Genomic DNA, 18,315 nt, shown 5'->3' with positions numbered 1-18,315 from the left:
GCATGTGCCCCCCCCACTCTTGTGACCCCCCCACTCTTTTGACCCCCCCCCAAATCGTAACCCCCCCAGTTGTAACCCCCCCCATGCCCCCCCCCAATTGTATCCCCCCCAGTTGTAACCCCCCCCCACGTCCACCCCCCCAATTGTAACCCCCCCCCATGCCCCCCCCCAATTGTAACCCCCCCCAAATTGTAACGCCCCCCATGTGCCCCCCCCCCCCCATGTGCCCCCCCCCCCCCGCAGGCTCCGTATCCGTGAACAGCCGCAGCACCCCGTTCGTGGCCAGCGGTGACAGCGAAGTCCTGGACCTGGCAGCCGACCTTTACCTGGGGGGGCTCCCCGAGGGTCTGCCGCCCCCCCCCGAAGTTTGGAGCGCCTTCCTCCGTTACGGCTTCGTCGGCTGCCTACGGGATCTGTTCGTAGACGGCCGCAGTCGCGACGTTGGGCGTTTGGCTGCTTTGCAAGGAATCGGGGGGGGGGTGACCCCCCTTTGCGGGAGGGACCCCCCCCGGCATTGCGCTTCTTCCCCCTGTTTGCACGGGGGGGGCTGCAGGGAGGGATGGAATCGTTTCGTCTGCGATTGCATCGGTACCGGATACCTGGGGGAGCGCTGCGAGAGCGGTGAGGGGGGGGGCGAGGGGATGGGGGGGGGTGGGGGGGGGTCGTAGGGGGAGGGGGGGAAGGTGGGGGATGGGGGTGAGTGGCTGAGGGGGGGGGAAAGGGGAGGGATATGGGGGTGAGTGGCTGGGGGGGGGGGATAGGGGGTATATGGGGGTGAATGGGTGAGAGAGCGGTGAGGGGGGGGGGCGAGGGGATGGGGGGGGGGGTCGCAGGGGGAAGGGGGGGAAGGGGGGGGATGGGGGTGAATGGCTGGGGGGGGGGGACAGGGGGTGTATGGGGATGAGTGGCTGCGAGGGCGGTGAGGGGGGGGGCGAGGGGATGGGGGGGGGGGGTCATAGGGGGAAGGGGGGTAAGGGGGGGGATGGGGGTGAATGGCTGCGAGAGCGGTGGGGGGGGGGCGAGGGGATGGGGGGGGGGTGGAGGGGCGGGGGGGTTGGGGGGGTCGCAGGGGAAAGGGGGGCGGGGGGGGATGGGGGTGAATGGCTGAGGGGGGGGGGGATAGGGGGTATATGGGGGTGAATGGGTGAGAGAGCGGTGGGGGGGGTCGAGGGGATGGGGGGGGGTCGCAGGGGGAAGGGGATGCGGGGGGGGATGGGGGTGAGTGGCTGAGGGGGGGGGATAGGGGGTGTATGGGGGTGAGTGGCTGCGAGGGCGGTGGGGGGCGGGGGCGAGGGGATGGGGGGGGTGGGGGGGGTCGCATGGGGAGGGGGGGAAGGGGGGGGATGGGGGTGAATGGCTGGGGGGGGGGGAAAGGGGAGGGATATGGGGGTGTGTGGCTGGGGGGGGGGGATAGAGGGTATATGGGGATGAGTGGCTGCGAGAGCGGTGAGGGGGGGGGCGAGGGGATGGGGGGGGGGGGGGGTCGTAGGGGGAAGGGGGGGAAGGGGGGGGATGGGGGTGAGTGGCTGAGGGGGGGGGAAAGGGGAGGGATATGGGGGTGAGTGGCTGGGGGGGGGGGATAGGGGGTGTATGGGGGTGAGTGGCTGAGAAAGCGGTGAGGGGGGGGGCGAGGGGATGGGGGGGGGGGTCGTAGGGGGAAGGGGGGGAAGGAGGGGGATGGGGGTGAATGGCTGAGGGGGGGGGATAGGGGGTGTATGGGGGTGAGTGGCTGCGAGGGCGGTGGGGGGGGGGGGCGAGGGGATGGGGGGGGTGGGGGGGGTCGCATGGGGAGGGGGGGAAGGGGGGGGATGGGGGTGAATGGCTGGGGGGGGGAAAGGGGAGGGATATGGGGGTGAGTGGCTGAGGGGGGGGGATAGGGGGTATATGCGGGTGAATGGGTGAGAGAGCGGTGGGGGGGGGGCGAGGGGATGGGGGGGGTTGGGGGGGTCGTAGGGGGAAGGGGGGGAAGGGGGGGATGGGGGTGAATGGCTGGGGGGGGGGATAGGGGGTATATGGGGGTGAATGGGTGAGAGAGCGGTGAGGGGGGGGGCGAGGGGATGGGGGGGGGGGCGGATGGGTTCGGGGGGTCGCAGGGGGGGGGCGGAGGTATGGGGGTGAGTGGCTGGGGGGGGATATGGGGTATATGGGGGTGAATGGGTGAGAGAGCGGTGGGGGGGGGGGCGGGGGGGGGGGCGAGGAGCCGGGGGGGGAATGGGGGGTCGCAGGGGGAGGATGGGAGGGGGGGTTGGGGGTGAGTGGCTGGGGGGGGGATAGGGGGTATATGGGGGTGAATGGGTGAGAGAGCGGTGAGGGGGGGGGCGAGGGGATGGGGGGGGGGGCGGATGGGTTCGGGGGGTCGCAGGGGGGGGGCGGAGGTATGGGGGTGAGTGGCTGGGGGGGGATAGGGGGTATATGGGGGTGAATGGGTGCGAGAGCGGTGGGGGGGGGGCGAGGGGATGGGGGGGGTTGGGGGGGTCGCAGGGGAAAGGGGGGCGGGGGGGGATGGGGGTGAATGGCTGAGGGGGGGGCAAGGAGCGGGGGGGGGAATGGGGGGGCGGGGGGGTTGGGGGGGTCGCAGGGGGAAGGGGGGAAGGTGGGGGATGGGGGTGAGTGGCTGGGGGGGGGATAGGGGGTGTATGGGGGTGAATGGCTGGGGGGGGGGATAGGGGGTATATGGGGATGAGTGGCTGAGAGAGCGGTGGGGGGGGGGGGCGAGGGGATGGGGGGGGGTGGGGGGGGTCGTAGGGGGAAGGGGGGGAAGGGGGGGGATGGGGGTGAGTGGCTGGGGGGGGGATAGGGGGTGTATGGGGATGAGTGGCTGAGAGAGCGGTGGGAGGGGGGGCGAGGGGATGGGGGGGGTGGGGGGGGTCGCAGGGGGAGGGGGGGTGGGGGGGGATGGGGGTGAATGGCTGGGGGGGGGGAAGGGGAGGGATATGGGGGTGAGTGGCTGGGGGGGGGGATAGGGGGTATATGGGGGTGAATGGGTGAGAGAGCGGTGAGGGGGGGGGGCGAGGGGATGGGGGGGGGGGTCGCAGGGGGAAGGGGGGGAAGGGGGGGGATGGGGGTGAATGGCTGGGGGGGGGAAAGGGGAGGGATATGGGGGTGAGTGGCTGAGGGGGGGGGATAGGGGGTGTATGGGGGTGAGTGGCTGAGAAAGCGGTGAGGGGGGGGGCGAGGGGATGGGGGGGGGGGTCGTAGGGGGAAGGGGGGGAAGGGGGGGTATGGAGGTGAATGGCTGGGGGGGGGGAAAGGGGAGGGATATGGGGGTGAGTGGCTGAGGGGGGGGATACGGGGTATATGGGGGTGAATGGGTGAGAGAGCGGTGGGGGGGGGGGCGAGGGGAGGGGGGGGGGCGGGGGGGTTGGGGGGGTCGCAGGGGGAGGGAGGGAAGGGGGGGGATGGAGGTGAATGGCTGCGGGGGGGGATAGGGGGTATATGGGGGTGAATGGGTGAGAGAGTGGGGGGGGGGCGAGGGGTGGGGGGGATTGGGGGGCGGGGGGGATGGGGGGTCGCAGGGAGAGGGGGGGAAGGGGGGGTATGGGGGTGAATGGCTGGGGGGGGGATAGGGGGTATATGGGGGTGAGTGGCTGCGAGGGTGGTGGGGGGGGGGCGAGGGGATGGGGGGGGTGGGGGGGGGTCGCAGGGGGAGGGGGGGTGGGGGGGGGATGGGGGTGAATGGCTGGGGGGGGGGAAGGGGAGGGATATGGGGGTGAATGGGTGAGAGAGCAGTGAGGGGGGGGGCGAGGGGATGGGGGGGGGGTCGTAGGGGGAAGGGGGGGCGGGGGGGATGGGGGTGAATGGCTGGGGGGGGGAAAGGGGAGGGATATGGGGGTGAGTGGCTGCGAGAGCGGTGAGGGGGGGGGCGAGGGGATGGGGGGGGGGGGTCGTAGGGGGAAGGGGGGTAAGGGGGGGGATGGGGGTGAATGGCTGGGGGGGGGGGGGATAGGGGGTATATGGGGGTGAATGGGTGAGAGAGCGGTGGGGGGGGGGGGCGAGGGGATGGGGGGGGTGGGGGGGGTCGCATGGGGAGGGGGGGAAGGGGGGGGATGGGGGTGAATGGCTGGGGGGGGGGGAAAGGGGGTGTATGGGGATGAGTGGCTGAGAGAGCGGTGGGAGGGGGGGGGCGAGGGGATGGGGGGGGGTGGGGGGTCGTAGGGGGAAGGGGGGGAAGGGGGGGTATGGGGGTGAGTGGCTGCGAGAGCGGTGGGGGGGGGGCGAGGGGGATGGGGGGTGTTGGGGGGGCGGGGGGGTTGGGGGGGTCGCAGGGGAAAGGGGGGCGGGGGGGGATGGGGGTGAATGGCTGAGGGGGGGGGGATAGGGGGTGTATGGGGGTGAATGGGTGAGAGAGCGGTGGGGGGGGGGCGAGGGGCGGGGGGGTTGGGGGGGGGTCGTAGGGGGAGGGGGGTGCGGGGGGGATGGGGGTGAATGGCTGGGGGGGGGGAAAGGGGAGGGATATGGGGGTGAATGGCGGAGGGGGGGGGCGAGGAGCAGGGGGGGGTTTGGGGGGGTCGCAGGGGGAGGGGGGGAAGGGGGGGGATGGAGGTGAGTGGCTGAGAAAGCGGGGGGGTCGAGGGGGGGTGGGCGGGGGGGGGAATGGGGGGAGCGGGGGGGCATGTGGGAGCCATTGGGGGGGGGATAATTGGGGATGGGGGGGGATAATTGGGAACGGGGGGGGGCATAATTGGGGGTGGGGGAGAATTGGGGAGGGGGGGGAGAATTGGGGACCGGGGGGGGGGTAATTGGGGACAGGGTGATAATTGGGGCGGGGGCGATAATTGGGGAGGGGGGGGCATAATTTTGGAGGGAGGGGACGATAATCGGGTACGGGGGGGCATAATTGGGGAGGGGGGCCATAATTGTGGAGGGGGGGGCGATAATTGGGGAGGGGGGGCATAACTGGGCATGGGGGGGGCATAATTGGGCACGGGTGGGGGCATAATTGTGGGGGGGGCGTAATTGGGCACGGGGGGGGCATAATTGTAGAGGGGGGCCATAATTGGGGACGGGGGGCATAATTGTGGAGGGGGGGGCATAATTGGTCACGGGGGCGGGCTTAATTGTAGAGGGGGGGGCTTAATTGTGGAGGGGGGGGCATAATTGGGCACGGGGGGGGGGTCATAATTGTGGAGGGGGGGGGGCATAATTTTGGAGGGGGGGGGGGGGCGATAATCGGGGACGGGGGGCATTTGGGGCTTTTTGTAGCCGCACGAATCCAAGCATCCACGATGTCTCCCCCCCTTCCAAACCCCCCCCCGTATTTTTTTTTTTTTGCCCCCCCCCCGTGCCCCCCCCCCCCCCCCCCCGTAGAGGCGGCGGTGCTGAGCTACGATGGCAGCATGTACCTGAAGGTGGCGGTGGGGGGGGGGCACACGGAAGCCGAGGACGTTTCCTTACGTTTTATGTCCCCCCGTGCTTTCGGGCTCCTCCTGGCCACCACGTCGCGACATTCGGCCGATACGATGCGTCTCGAGCTCGACGGGGGTCGCCTGAAACTCACCGTCAATTTGGGTGAGGGAGGGTGGGGGGGGGGGGGGGAAATGGGGTGGGGGGGAGGGGGAAGGGGGAAGAGGGGAGGGAATGGGGGGGGGGATGGGGGGGTCTGGGAAATGGGGGGGGGTCCTTGAGGTATAGAAAGGGGAGGGGGGGGGGAGGAAATGGGGAGGGGGGGTGGAAAATGGTGTTGGAGTGGAGCACAGAGTGGGGGGGGGCAAATAGGAGTGAGGGGGGGTAGAAATGGGGGGGTCTGGAAAAAGGGGGGGGTCCCTGAGGTCTGGAAAGGGGAGGGGGGAGGAATTGGGGGTAGAAAATGGGGAGCGGGGGTGGAAAATGGTGTTGGAGTGGAGCACAAAGTGGGGGGGGGGCAAATAGGAATGAGGGGGGGGTAGAAATGGGGGGGTCTGAAAAAAAGGGAGGGGTCCCTGAGGGACGTAGGAATGGGGGGGGGGAGAAATGGGGGGTTCTGAGAAAGGGGGGGGGGTCCCTGAGGTATAGAAAGGGGAGGGGGGGGGAGGAAATGGGGAGGGGGGGTGGAAAATGGTGTTGGAGTGGAGCACAGAGTGGGGGGGGGGCACAGGAATGGGGGTAGGGGGTAGAAATGGGGGGGTCTGAAAAAAGGGGGGGGGTCCCTGAGGTCGAGAAAGGGGAGGGGGGGGGAAAGGGGGGTAGAAAATGGGGAGGGGGCACAGAAAATGGTGTTGGAGTGGAGCACAGAGTGGGGGGGGGGCAAATAGGAATGAGGGGGGGGTAGAAATGGGGGGGTCTGAAAAAAAGGGAGGGGTCCCTGAGGGACGTAGGAATGGGGGGGAAATGGGGGGTCTGGGAAAAGGGGGGGGGTCCTTGAGGTATAGAAAGGGGAGGGGGGGGAGGAAATGGGGAGGGGGGGTGGAAAATGGTGTTGGAGTGGAGCACAGAGTGTGGGGGGGGCACAGGAATGGGGGTAGGGGGTAGAAATGGGGGGGTCTGGAAAAACGGGGGGGTCCCTGAGGGACGTAGGAATGGGGGGGGGGAGAAATGGGGGGTTCTGAGAAAGGGGGGGGTCCCTGAGGTCTAGGAAGGGGGGGGGGGGGAAATGGGGGTAGGAAATGGGGAGGGGGGGTGGAAAATGGTGTTGGAGTGGAGCACAGAGTGGGGGGGGGGCAAATAGGAATGAGGGGGGGTAGAAATGGGGGGGTCTGGGAAAAGGGGGGGTCCCTGAGGTCTAGGAAGGGGGGGGGGGGGAAATGGGGGTAGGAAATGGGGAGGGGGGGTGGAAAATGGTGTTGGAGTGGAGCACAGAGTGGGGGGGGGGCAAATAGGAATGAGGGGGGGTAGAAATGGGGGGGTCTGGGAAAAGGGGGGGTCCCTGAGGTCTAGAAAGGGGAGGGGGGGGAAATGGGGGTAGAAAATGGGGAGGGGGGGTGGAAAATGGTGTTGGAGTGGAGCACAGAGTGGGGGGGGGCAAATAGGAGTGAGGGGGGGTAGAAATGGGGGGGGTCTGAAAAAAGGGGAGGGGTCCCTGAGGCCTGGAAATGGGGGGGGGGGAGGGGTAGGAAATGGGAATTGAAAATGGGGAGGGGGACCCCCAGAATAGGGAGGGGGATTTTAGGTAGGAATCTGACCATCAGGCTGGGTGAAATGGGGGGGGGGGGGGCTGGGAATGGGGGGGTGCGGGGGGGGGGGGTTTGAAATTGGGGAGGGGTCCCCAAGCCCTGAAATGGGAGAATGGGGAGAGAGAATGCGAAGTTGGGGGGGGGGGGAATAAAAAATGGGGAGAGGGGAAAAAATAATGGGGGGGGGGAACAATAATGGGGGGGGGGAAACAGTAATGGGGGGGGGGGGGAACCCGAGTGGTGCTTGAGTCAGGGTGGGGGTCCCTAGAAGCTGAGACCCCCCCCTCAAAATGGGGTTCATGCCCCAAAATGTGCTTAAAACTCCCCAAACTGTCCCCAAAACGAAGCCCCCCCCCTTCACACCCCCCCTCCCCCCCCCCCCCATCATCCCCTCTCGTGTGTCGTCCCCCCCCCCCCCCCATTTTGTGTTTGAAGCCTTTGTGCCCCCCCCACCCCCCCCACACACCGGGACCCCAAAAAAGGGCCGGGACCCCCCCCCCAAGGAGTTGGGGTCCCCCCCTGAGCCCCATTGCAATGAGACCCCCCCCCCTCCCTCTCTATGGAGTCGGGGGGGGGGAGAATGTGTGGGTTCAGGGGCCCCCCCACCCCCCAATCTTCCTGCCCCCCCATCCCTCTGTCCCCCCCATTTCCCCACCCCCCCCATCCCCTTTATACCCATCCCCTGACCCCCCCACCCCCCCATCCCCCTGTCCCCCCCTTCCCCCCCATCCCCTGACCCCCCCATCCCCCATCCCTCTGTACCCCCCCATCTCCCACCCCCCATCCCCCTGTTCCCCCCCATTTCCCCACCCCCACCCCCTTTATACCCATCCCCCGACCCCCCCACCCCAAATCCCTCTGTACCCCCCCATCTCCCACCCCCCATCCCCCAATCTTCCTGCCCCCCCATCCATCTGTCCCCCCCATTTCCCCACCCCCCCACCCCCTTTATACCCATCCCCTGACCCCCCCACCCCCCCATCCCTCTGTACCCCCCATCTCCCACCCCCCAATCTTCCTGCCCCCCATCCCCTGACCCCCCCCAACCCCCCCACCCCTCTGTACCCCCCATCTCCCACCCCCCAATCTTCCTGCCCCCCCATCCCCCCCCATCCCCTGACCCCCCCAACCCCCCCACCCCTCTGTAACCCCCACCCCCCAATCTTCCTGCCCCCCCATCCCTCTGTCCCCCCCATCTCCCCACCCCCCCACCCCCTTTATACCCATCCCCTGACGCCCCCACCCCCCATCCCTCTGTACCCCCCATTTCCCCACGCCCCACCCCCCCCTTCCCCTTCCCACCCATCCCCTGACCCCCCCACCCCCCAATCTTCCTGCCCCCCATCCCTCTGTCCCCCCCCTTTTCCCCACCCCCACCCCCCTCATCCCCTTTCCACCCATCCCCTGACCCCCCCAACCCCCACCCCTCTGTACCCCCCAATCTTCCTGCCCCCCCATCCCCCCCACCCCCCCATCCCCTGACCCCCCCACCCCCATCCCTCTGTACCCCCCATCTCCCACCCCCCGCCCCCCAATCTTCCTGCCCCCCCATCCCTCTGTCCCCCCCCCCATCTCCCCAAATCTCTCTAACCCCCATCCCCCCCCATCGCCCCCCACCCTCCGTCCCCCCCATCTCTCTATACCCCCCACCCCCCCCATTCCCCCCCATATCCCCCCCATCCCTCTGTCCCCCCCATCTGGCCGCACCTCGCCTCCTCCCCCACCCCCTCCCCCCCATCCCTGGGGTGGAACCCCCCCCCTCACCCCTTTCCCCCCCCCGTTTCCCCCCCCCTTCCCCCCCCCTTGGCGCTGACACCGCTCTCTCTCCGCAGACTGCGTTCGCGTGGGCTGCCACCCCAGTAAGTGCCGCCGTGCCGGGGGTCGCCTGAGCCCCTCCTTGGGGTCACCTGGGGTCACCAGGGGTCACCTGGGGTCACCTGGGGTCATTGGGGGTCACCTGGGGTCACCTGGGGTGGCTTGGGATCACCTGCTGTCACCTGGGGTCCCTTCATTGTCACCTGGGGTCATTGGGGTCACCTGAGGTCACCTGGGGTTCTTGGGGATCACCTGGATTCACCTGAGGTCACCTGGGGTCATTGGGGGTCACCTGGGGTCACCTGGGGTGACTTGGGATCACCTGCTGTCACCTGGGGTCCCTTCGTTGTCACCTGGGGTCATTGGGGTCACCTGGGGTCATTGAGGATTACCTGGAGTCACTTGGGGTCATTGGGGGTCACCTGGGGTCATCTGAGGTCAGCTGGCATTCCCTCATTGTCACCTGGGGTCATTGGTGTCACTTGGGGTCATTGGGGGTCACCTGGGGTCATCTGAGGTCAGCTGGCATTCCCTCATTGTCACCTGGGGTCATTGGTGTCACTTGGGGTCATTGGGGGTCACCTGGGGTCATCTGAGGTCACCTGGGGTCCCCTCGTTTTCACCTGGGGGTCACCTGGGGGTCACTGAGGGTCACCTGAGTGCCTTCATTGTCACCATGGGTCATCAGGGGTCATGTGGGGTCACCTGGGGGTCACCTGACTGCCTTCATTGTCACATGGGGTCACGTGGGGTCCCCTCATTGTCACACACCCCCCCCCAATGTGACACACGCGCGTGGGGGCACACTTTACCGTGCAGATGCTGTGTGTGCAGGTAAGGGGCGGTGGTGCGGGGCACACGCGTGTGCAAGGAGTGGGTGTGCACATGCACGGGTGTGCAAGGAGTGAGGTGAGCACGAGTGCGCAAGGACCAGGGGTGCAGGTGCGCCTAGGTGTGCAAAAACAGGGGGCACAGAAATGCACACGTGTGTGCAAGGACTGAACTGCACCAATTGTGCAAGGGCTGAGGGCACGCACACGTGGATGTGCAACAGCGGGGCGGAAATGTACAAGTGCGCGCAAGGACTGCGGGGGGGGAATGCACACGTGTGCAAGGGCTGGGGTGAAAAAGGACTGGGGGTGGTGTACACTTGTGTGCAAGGACTGATTGTGCACGCACAGGGGTGCGAGAGGACTGAGGTGCAGGTGTGTGTGTAAGGACTGGCATGTAAATGCACGCAAGTGTGCAAATATGGGATGCACTGATGGCACGCAAGCTTGTGTGAGGGGGAGCGGGGCAGGGGAAGTCACACGCGTGTGCACCGGAGGACACAGGTGAGTGCACAAGGATATCTCCAAGGTGACCCCACCTCCAACCCCCCCCCCCACCTCCCAGCCCCAGGCGCCCCCCGGCCCCAGCGCTGCACATTCCCGGGGTGGGGGCACACGCGTGTGGCACACGCACACGCATGCAGCCTTGCACACGCGCACACGCCTCCGAGCCACGGCCGTGCAAACGGGTGTGCAAACGGTGCCGTCGTGCTCGGAGCTGTGTGCGCGTCCCGCAGCCATGCGTGTGCACACGTGTGCGCGCACACGCACACACACACACACACACGCGCGCGTGTCCCTGCATGGTCCTCCCCGTGTGTGCACGCGGGTTTATGTATGTGTGTGTGAGTGTGTGTACACGAGAGTGTGTGTGTGTTCGTGATTGTGTGTTGTGAGGTTGTGTGGTTGTGGTGGTGGCGTGTGGTTGTGTTGTTGTGAGCTTGTGGTGTTGTGTGGTTGTATTGTTACGAGATTGTGTTGTGTGGTGGTGGTGTTGCGTGGTTGTGTTGCGCAGTTGTGTCGTTGCGCGGTTGTGTCCTTGCGTGGTTGTGTCGTTGCGTGGTTGCGTGGTTGTGTGGTTGTGTCGTTGCGCGGTTGTGTCGTTGCGTGGTTGTGTCGTTGCGTGGTTGTGTTGTGTGGTTGTGGTGTTGTGTGGTTGTGGTGTTGTGTGGTTGTGGTGTTGTGTAGTTGTGTTGTTGTGTGGTTGTGCGGTTGTGCAGTTGTGTGGTTGTGTCGTTGCGCAATTGTGTTGTTGTGTGGTATGTCTGCGTGGTCCGGTTGTGTCGTTGCGTGGTTGTGTCGTTGCGTGGTTGTGTCATTGCATGGTTGTGTCATTGTGCGGTTGTGTCGTTGTGTGGTTCCGTGGTTGTGTTGTTGTGTGGTTGTGTTGTTGGGCGGTTGTGTGGTTGGGCGGTTTTGTGGTTGTGTCGTTGCACGGTTGTGTGGTTGTGCTGTTGCGGGGTTGTGTTGTTGTGTGGTTGCATGGTTGTGTGGTTGTGTTGCTGTGTGGTTGTGTGACTGTGTCGTTGTGCGGTTGTGTCGTTGTGTGGTTGTGTCGTGCGGTTGTGTGGTTGTGCAGTTGTGTCGTTGCGTGGTTGTGTCATTGTGTGGTTGCATGGTTGTGTCGTTGCGTGGTTGCGTGGTTGTGTCATTGTGTGGTTGTGTCATTGCGTGGTTGCGTGGTTGCGCGGTTGTGTCGTTGCGCGGTTGTGTCGTGGCGTGGTTGTGTGGTTGTGTTGTTGCGCGGTTGTGTTGTTGCGCGGTTGTGTGGTTGGGCGGTTGTGTGGTTGTGTCGTTGCATGGTTGTGTGGTTGTGTTGTTGCGCGGTTGTGTTGTTGCGTGGTTGTGTGGTTGGGCGGTTGTGTGGTTGTGTCGTTGCGCGGTTGTGTTGTTGCGGGGTTGTGTCGTTGCGCGGTTGTGTTGTGGGTTTGTGTTATTGTGTGGTATGTCTGTGTAGTCTGGTTGCGCGGTTGTGTCGTAGCGTGGTTGTGTTGTGCGGTTGTTCGGTTGTGTCGTTGCGAGGTTGTGTCGTTGCGTTGTTGCATGGTTGTGTCATTGCGTGATTGCGTGGTTGTGTCGTTGTGTGGTTGTATCGTTGCGTGGTTGTATCATTGCGTGGTTGTGTCGTTGCATGGTTGTGTGGTTGCGTGGTTGTGTGGTGGTGTCGTTGCGCGGTTGTGTCATTGAGCGGTTGTGTCGTTGCGCGGTTGTGTTGTGTGGTTGTGCGGTTCTGTGGTTGTGTGGTTGTGTCATTGTGCAGTTGTATCGTTGTGCAGTTGTGTCATTGCGTGGTCGTGTTGTGCGGTTGTGGTGTTGTGCAGTTGTGTGGTTGCGTGGCTGCATGGTTGTGTTGTTGTGTGGTTGTGTCGTGCGGTTGTGCACTTGTGCAGTTGTGTGGTTGCGAAGTTATGTTGTTGTGCGGTTGTGTGGCTGTGTCGTTGCGTGGTTGCATGGTTGTGTCGTCGTGCGGTTGTGTCGTCGTGCGGTTGTGTCGTTGCGTAGTTGTGTCGTTGCCTCCCGGTCGTATCATTGCCTCCCGATCGCAGTGTTTTAGCCGCAATTCCTGATGCCGCCGCGCGGTGGCGCTGTGACCGCAATTCCCGGTGCCGCCGCGCGGTGGCGCTGTGGCCGCAATTCCTGGTGCCGCCGCGCGGTGGCGCTGTGGCCGCAATTCCGGGTGCCGCCGCGCGGTGGCGCTGTGACCGCAATTCCGGGTGCCGCCGCGCGGTGGCGCTGTGACCGCAATTCCCGGTGCCGCCGCGCGGTGGCGCTGTGGCCGCAATTCCCGGTGCCGCCGCGCGGTGGCGCTGTGACCGCAATTCCGGGTGGCGCCGCGCGGTGGCGCTGTGGCCGCAATTCCGGGTGGCGCCGCGCGGTGGCGCTGTGACCGCAATTCCGGGTGGCGCCGCGCGGTGGCGCTGTGGCCGCAATTCCGGGTGCCGCCGCGCGGTGGCGCTGTGGCCGCAATTCCGGGTGCCGCCGCGCGGTGGCGCTGTTGCTGACGGCCGCCCGCAGGTAAAGGCCCCGAGACGCTGCTGGCCGGCCAGAGGTTGGACGACAACGAGTGGCACAGCGTGCGCGTCGTGAGGAGGGGGCGCAGCCTGCAGCTCTCCGTGGACAACGTCACTGTGGAGGGTAGGCGGGGGGGGGGGGGGAGGGGAGGGGCCATGGGGGGGAGGGGAGGGGCCGTGGGGGGGGAGGGGCCATAGGGGGGTTGGGGGGAGGGGAGGTGGGGGAGGGGAGGGGCCATGGGGGGGGAGGGGAGGGGCCGTGGGGGGGGAGGGGCCATAGGGGGGTTGGGGGGAGGGGAGGTGGGGGAGGGGAGGGGCCATGGGGGGGGAGGGGAGGGGCAATGGGGGGGGAGGGGCCATAGGGGGGTTGGGGGGAGGGGAGGTGGGGGAGGGGAGGGGCCATGGGGGGGGAGGGGAGGGGCAGTGGGAGGGGAAGGGCCCTTGGGGGTTTGGGGGGGGGGAGGTGGGGGAGGGGAGGGGCCATGGGGGGGGAGGGGAGGGGCCATGGGGGGGGAGGGGCCATGGGGGGTTGGGGCGAGGGGAGGTGGGGGAGGGGAGGGGCCATGGGGGGAGGTGGGGGAGGGATCAATGGGGGGGGAGTGGCCATTGTGGGGGAGGGGAGGGGCCATGGGGGGGGAGGGGAGGGGCCGTGGGGGGGGGGAGGGGCCATAGGGGGGTTGGGGGGAGGGGAGGTGGGGGAGGGGAGGGGCCATGGGGGGAGGTGGGGGAGGGGTCAATGGGGGGGAGGGGCCATAGGCGGGAGGGGCCATTGGGGGGGTGGGAGAGGGGAGGGGCCATGGAGGGGGAGGGGCCATAGGAGGGGAGGTGGGGGAGGGGTCAATGGGGGGGAGGGGCCTTTGTGGGGTGGGGGGAGGGGCCATGGGGGGAGGTGGGGGAGGGGAGGGGCAAGGGGGAGGAAAGGGACCATAGGGGGGGTGGAGGAGGGGAGGGGCCATGGGGGGGGAGGTGGGGGGCTGTGGGGCCATGGGGGGTGGGTGGGGGGCTGTGGGGATGTGAACGTGGGTGGGGGGCTGCAGGATGTGGGTGGGCGGGGGGCTGTGGGGTCACAGGGGGTGGGGGAGTCTGTGGGGCCAGGCTATAAGGGGCCGAGCTCTATGGGGCCGAGCTCTATGGGGCTGAGCTCTATGGGGCTGGGCTTTATCGTGCTGAACTCTATGGGTCGAGCCCTATGGTGCTGAACTCTATGGGGCCGAGCCCTATGGTGCTGAGCTCTATGGGGCTGAGCCCTATGGGGCTGAGCTCTATGGGGCCAAACTGTATAGGGCTGAGCTCTATGGCATTAAACTCTATGGGGCCGAGCTCTATGGTGCTAAACTCTATAGTGTTAAACTCTATGGGGCCGAGCCCTATGGGGCTGAGTTCTATGGGGCTGAGCTCAATGGGGCCAAACTCTATGGGGCCAAACTCTATGGGGCCGAGCTCTATGGGGCCGAGCTCTATGGCATTAAACTCTATGGGGCCGAGCCCTATGGTGCTGAGCTCTATGGGGCTGAGCTGTATGGGGCCAAACTCTATGGTGCCGATCTCTATGGGGCCGAGCTCTATGGGGCTGAGCTCTATGGGGCCAAACTCTATGGGGCTGATCTCTATGGGGCTGATTTCTATGGGGCCGAGCTCTATACGGCCGAACTCTATGGTGTTAAACTCTATAGTGTTAAACTCTATGGGGCCGAGCCCTATGGGGCTGAGCTCTATGGGGCTGAACTCTATGGGGCCGCGCTCTATGGGGCCGATCTCTATGGGGCCGATCTCTATGGGGCCGAGCTCTATGGGGTTGAGCTCTATGGGGCTGGGCTTTATCGTGCTGAACTCTATGGGGCCGAGCCCTATGGGGCCGAGCTCTATGGGGCCGACCTCTATGGGGCCGAACTCTATGGGGCCGACCTCTATGGGGCCGAACTCTATGGGGCCAAACTCTATGGGGCCGAGCTCTATGGGGCCGATCTCTATGGGGCCGAACTCTATGGTGTTAAACTCTATGGTGTTAAACTCTATGGTGCTGAGTTCTATGAGGCTGAGCTCTATGGGGCTGAGCTCAATGGGGCTGAGCTCTATGGGGCCGAGCCCTATGGTGCTGAGCTCTATGGGGCTGAACTCTATGGGGCTGAACTCTATGGGGCTGAGCTCTATGGGGCCGACCTCTATGGTGCTTAACTCTATGATGCTAAACTTTATGGGGCTGAGCTTTGTGGTGCCAAACTCTACGATGCTGAGCTCTATGGGGCTGATCTCTATGGGGCCGAACTCTATGGGGCCGAACTCTATGGGGCTGAGCTCTATGGGGCTGGGCTTTATCGTGCTGAACTCTATGGTGCCGAGCTCTATGGTGCCGACCTCTATGGGGCCGAGCTCTATGGGGCCAAACTCTATGGGGCCAAACTCTATGGGGCCGAGCTCTATGGGGCCGATCTCTATGGGGCCGAACTCTATGGTGTTGAACTCTATGGTGTTAAACTCTATAGTGTTAAACTCTATGGGGCCGAGCCCTATGGTGCTGAGCTCTATGGGGCCAAACTCTATGGGGCCGAGCTCTATGGGGCCGAGCTCTATGGGGCCGAACTCTATGGTGTTAAAATCTATGGTGTTAAACTCTATGGTGCTGAGTTCTATGAGGCTGAGTTCTATGAGGCTGAGCTCTATGGGGCCGAACTCTATGGGGCCGAACTCTATGGGGCCGAGCTCTATGGGGCCGAACTTGACCCCCCCCTCCCACCCCACTCAGGCCAGCTGTCGGGCGCCCACACCCGCCTGGAATTCCACCACCTGGAGACGGGCATCGTGACGGAGCGCCGCTTCCTGGCCGTGGTGCCGTCCAACTTTTTGGGCCACCTCAGCTCTTTGCTTTTCAACGGCCGCCCTTACCTGGACCTGTGCAAAAACGGAGACATCAGCTCTTGTGAACTCAACGCTCGTTTCGGACGCCGCTCCATCGTGGCCGACCCCGTGTCCTTCCGTGGCCGAGGTGCCTACGTGGCCCTGGCCACCTTGCAGGCCTACGCCGCCATGCACCTCTTCTTCCAGTTCAAGACCACCAACCCCGACGGGCTCATCCTCTTCAACGGGGGCAATGGGAACGATTTCCTGGTGGTGGAGCTCGTCAAGGGGTCAGCGGTGGGGGTTTTGGGGGTTTTGGGGGGGGGGGGTTGGGGGGTTGGGGAGGGGATTGGGGGTGTTGGGGGTATTGGGGATGTCGTGGGGAGGTCATGTTGGGGGCATCGTGGGGGCAGGATGGGGGCCTTTGGGGTGCTGGGGTCATTGGGGGCATTGGGGGCGTGGTGGGGAGGTCATTGGGAGCATCATGGGGGCAGGATGGGGGCCTTTGGGGTTGTTGGGGGACGTTTGGGATGTTGGGGATGTCGTGGGGTGGTCATTGGGGGCATCATGGGGGGATTGGGGACGTTGGGGACGTCGTGGGGAGATCATTGGGGGCATCATGGGGGCATGATGGGGGCCTTTGGGGTGCTGGGGTCATTGGGGACATTGGGGACATGGTGGGGAGGTCATTGGGGGCATCATGGGGGCATTGGGGACATGGGGGACGTTGTGGGGAGGTCATTGGGGGCATCATGGGGGCAGGATGGGGGCCTTTGGGGTGCTGGGGTCATTGGGGGCATTGGGGACATCGTGGGGAGGTCATTGGGGGCATCATGGGGGCATGATGGGGGCCTTTGGGGTTGTTGGGGGACGTTTGGGATGTTGGGGATGTCGTGGGGAGGTCATTGGGGGCATCGTGGGGGCATTGGGGACGTTGGGGACATGGGGGACGTGGTGGGGAGGTCATTGGGGGCATCGTGGGGGCATCATGGGGGCCTTTGGGGTGCTGGGGACATTGGGGACATTGGGGACATGGTGGGGAGGTCATTGGGGGCATCATGGGGGGATTGGGGACATTGGGGACATGGAGGATGTCATGGGGAGGTCATTGGGGGCATCATGGGGGCATCATGGAGGCCTTTGGGGTTGTTGGGGGACGTTTGGGATGTTGGGGATGTCGTGGGGTGGTCATTGGGGGCATCATGGGGGGATTGGGGGCATTGGGGATGTTGGGGACATCGTGGGGAGGTCATTGGGGGCATCATGGGGGCATTGGGGACATGGGGGACGTCATGGGGAGGTCATTGGGGGCATCATGGGGGCATTGTGGACATTGAGGACGTGGTGGGGAGGTCATTGGGGGCATCATGGGGGCATGATGGGGGCCTTTGGGGTGCTGGGGTCATTGGGGGCATTGGGGACATCATGGGGACGTGGTGGGGGACGTTGGGGACATTTTAGGGGGGGATTGGGGACATTGGGAACATTGTGGAGGCACCGTGGGGGCGTTATGGGGACCCAGTGGGGACATCGTGGGGACGTTGAGGACATCGGGGTTGTCATGGGGGAGTTGGGGATGTGAGGGAGATTGGGGGGGGGGGAGGGGGGGCTTTGGGGACTTTGTGGGGGACCATGAGGACGTTGGGGACATCGCGGGGGGGTTGGGGACACTGGGGACATCGGGGGAGGGGGTGGAGGACGTTGAGGAGTCCGATGGTCCTTCAGGACCTCGGAGAGCTCCTGGGTACATTGGAGAGCTCCGGGGGGGGGGGCGGGGGGGGTCTGGGGGGTCTTGGGGGTCCTGGGGGTGTTGAGGACATGGTGAGAAAATTCGGGACACCATGGGGACACCATGGGGGTCTTGGGGGTGTTGGGGACATGGTGAGAAAACTGGGGACACCGTGGGGGTCCTGGGGGTGTTGAGGACATGGTGAGAAAATTGGGGACACCGTGGGGGTCTTGGGGGCATTGGGGACACCATGGGGGGTTCCTGGGGGTCCTGGGGATGCGGTGGAAGCATTGGGGACCCCGTGGTGACATGAGGGGGTCTTGGGGACGCCTTGTAGACGCCGTGAGGATTCTGGGACGTTGAGGAGTCCGATGGTCCTTCAGGACCTCGGAGAGCTCCTGGGTACATTGGAGAGCTCCGGGGGGGGTCTGTGGGATCTTGGGGGTCCTGGGGGGGTTGGGGACATGGTGGGAGCACTGGGGACACCGTGGGGACACCATGGGGGTCCTGGGGGCATTGGGGACACCATGGGGGGTTCCTGGGTGTCCTGGGGATGCGGTGGAAGCACTGGGGACACGGTGGGGACATGAGAGGGTCTTGGGGACGCCTTGTAGACGCCGCGAGGATTCTGGGACGTTGAGGAGTCCGATGGTCCTTCAGGACCTCGGAGAGCTCCTGGGTACATTGGAGAGCTCCGGGTGGGGGGGGGAGAGGGCGGGGGGGGTCTGGGGGGTCTTGGGGGTCCTGGGGGAGTTGAGGACATGGTGGGAGCATTGGGGACACCGTGGGGACACCGTGGGGGTCCTGGGGGTGTTGGGGACACCATGGGGGGTTCCTGGGGGTCCTGGGGGGATGCGGTGGAAGCGTTGGGGACCCCGTGGTGACATGAGGGAGTCTTGGGGACGCCTTGTAGACGCCGCGAGGATTCTGGGACGTTGAGGAGTCCGACGGTCCTTCAGGACCTCGGAGAGCTTCTGGGTACATTGGAGAGCTCCGGGGGGGGTGTG

General features: G+C 65.7%; 1 protein-coding gene across 1 annotated transcript in view; it reads left to right on the top strand.

The window, feature by feature from the left end:
- Window positions 1-18,315, top strand: part of LOC116240883 (neurexin-2-like) — a 126,975-nt gene that overhangs the window by 48,317 nt on the left and 60,343 nt on the right. The window contains exons 10-14 of the mRNA XM_090129697.1: window positions 244-621; window positions 5,308-5,508; window positions 8,921-8,947; window positions 12,749-12,868; window positions 15,488-15,869. Coding sequence (XP_089985823.1) covers window positions 244-621; window positions 5,308-5,508; window positions 8,921-8,947; window positions 12,749-12,868; window positions 15,488-15,869 — 1,108 coding nt within the window. The remainder of the gene's footprint in view (window positions 1-243; window positions 622-5,307; window positions 5,509-8,920; window positions 8,948-12,748; window positions 12,869-15,487; window positions 15,870-18,315) is intronic.

The sequence above is a fragment of the Phasianus colchicus genome, chromosome 37, assembly GCF_987193195.1.
Source record: "Phasianus colchicus chromosome 37, bPhaCol1.hap1.1, whole genome shotgun sequence".
NCBI classification, from domain to species: Eukaryota; Metazoa; Chordata; class Aves; order Galliformes; family Phasianidae; genus Phasianus; species Phasianus colchicus.
Note: the sequence above shows the minus strand (reverse complement) of the source record. Positions and strands in the feature narration are given on the sequence as shown.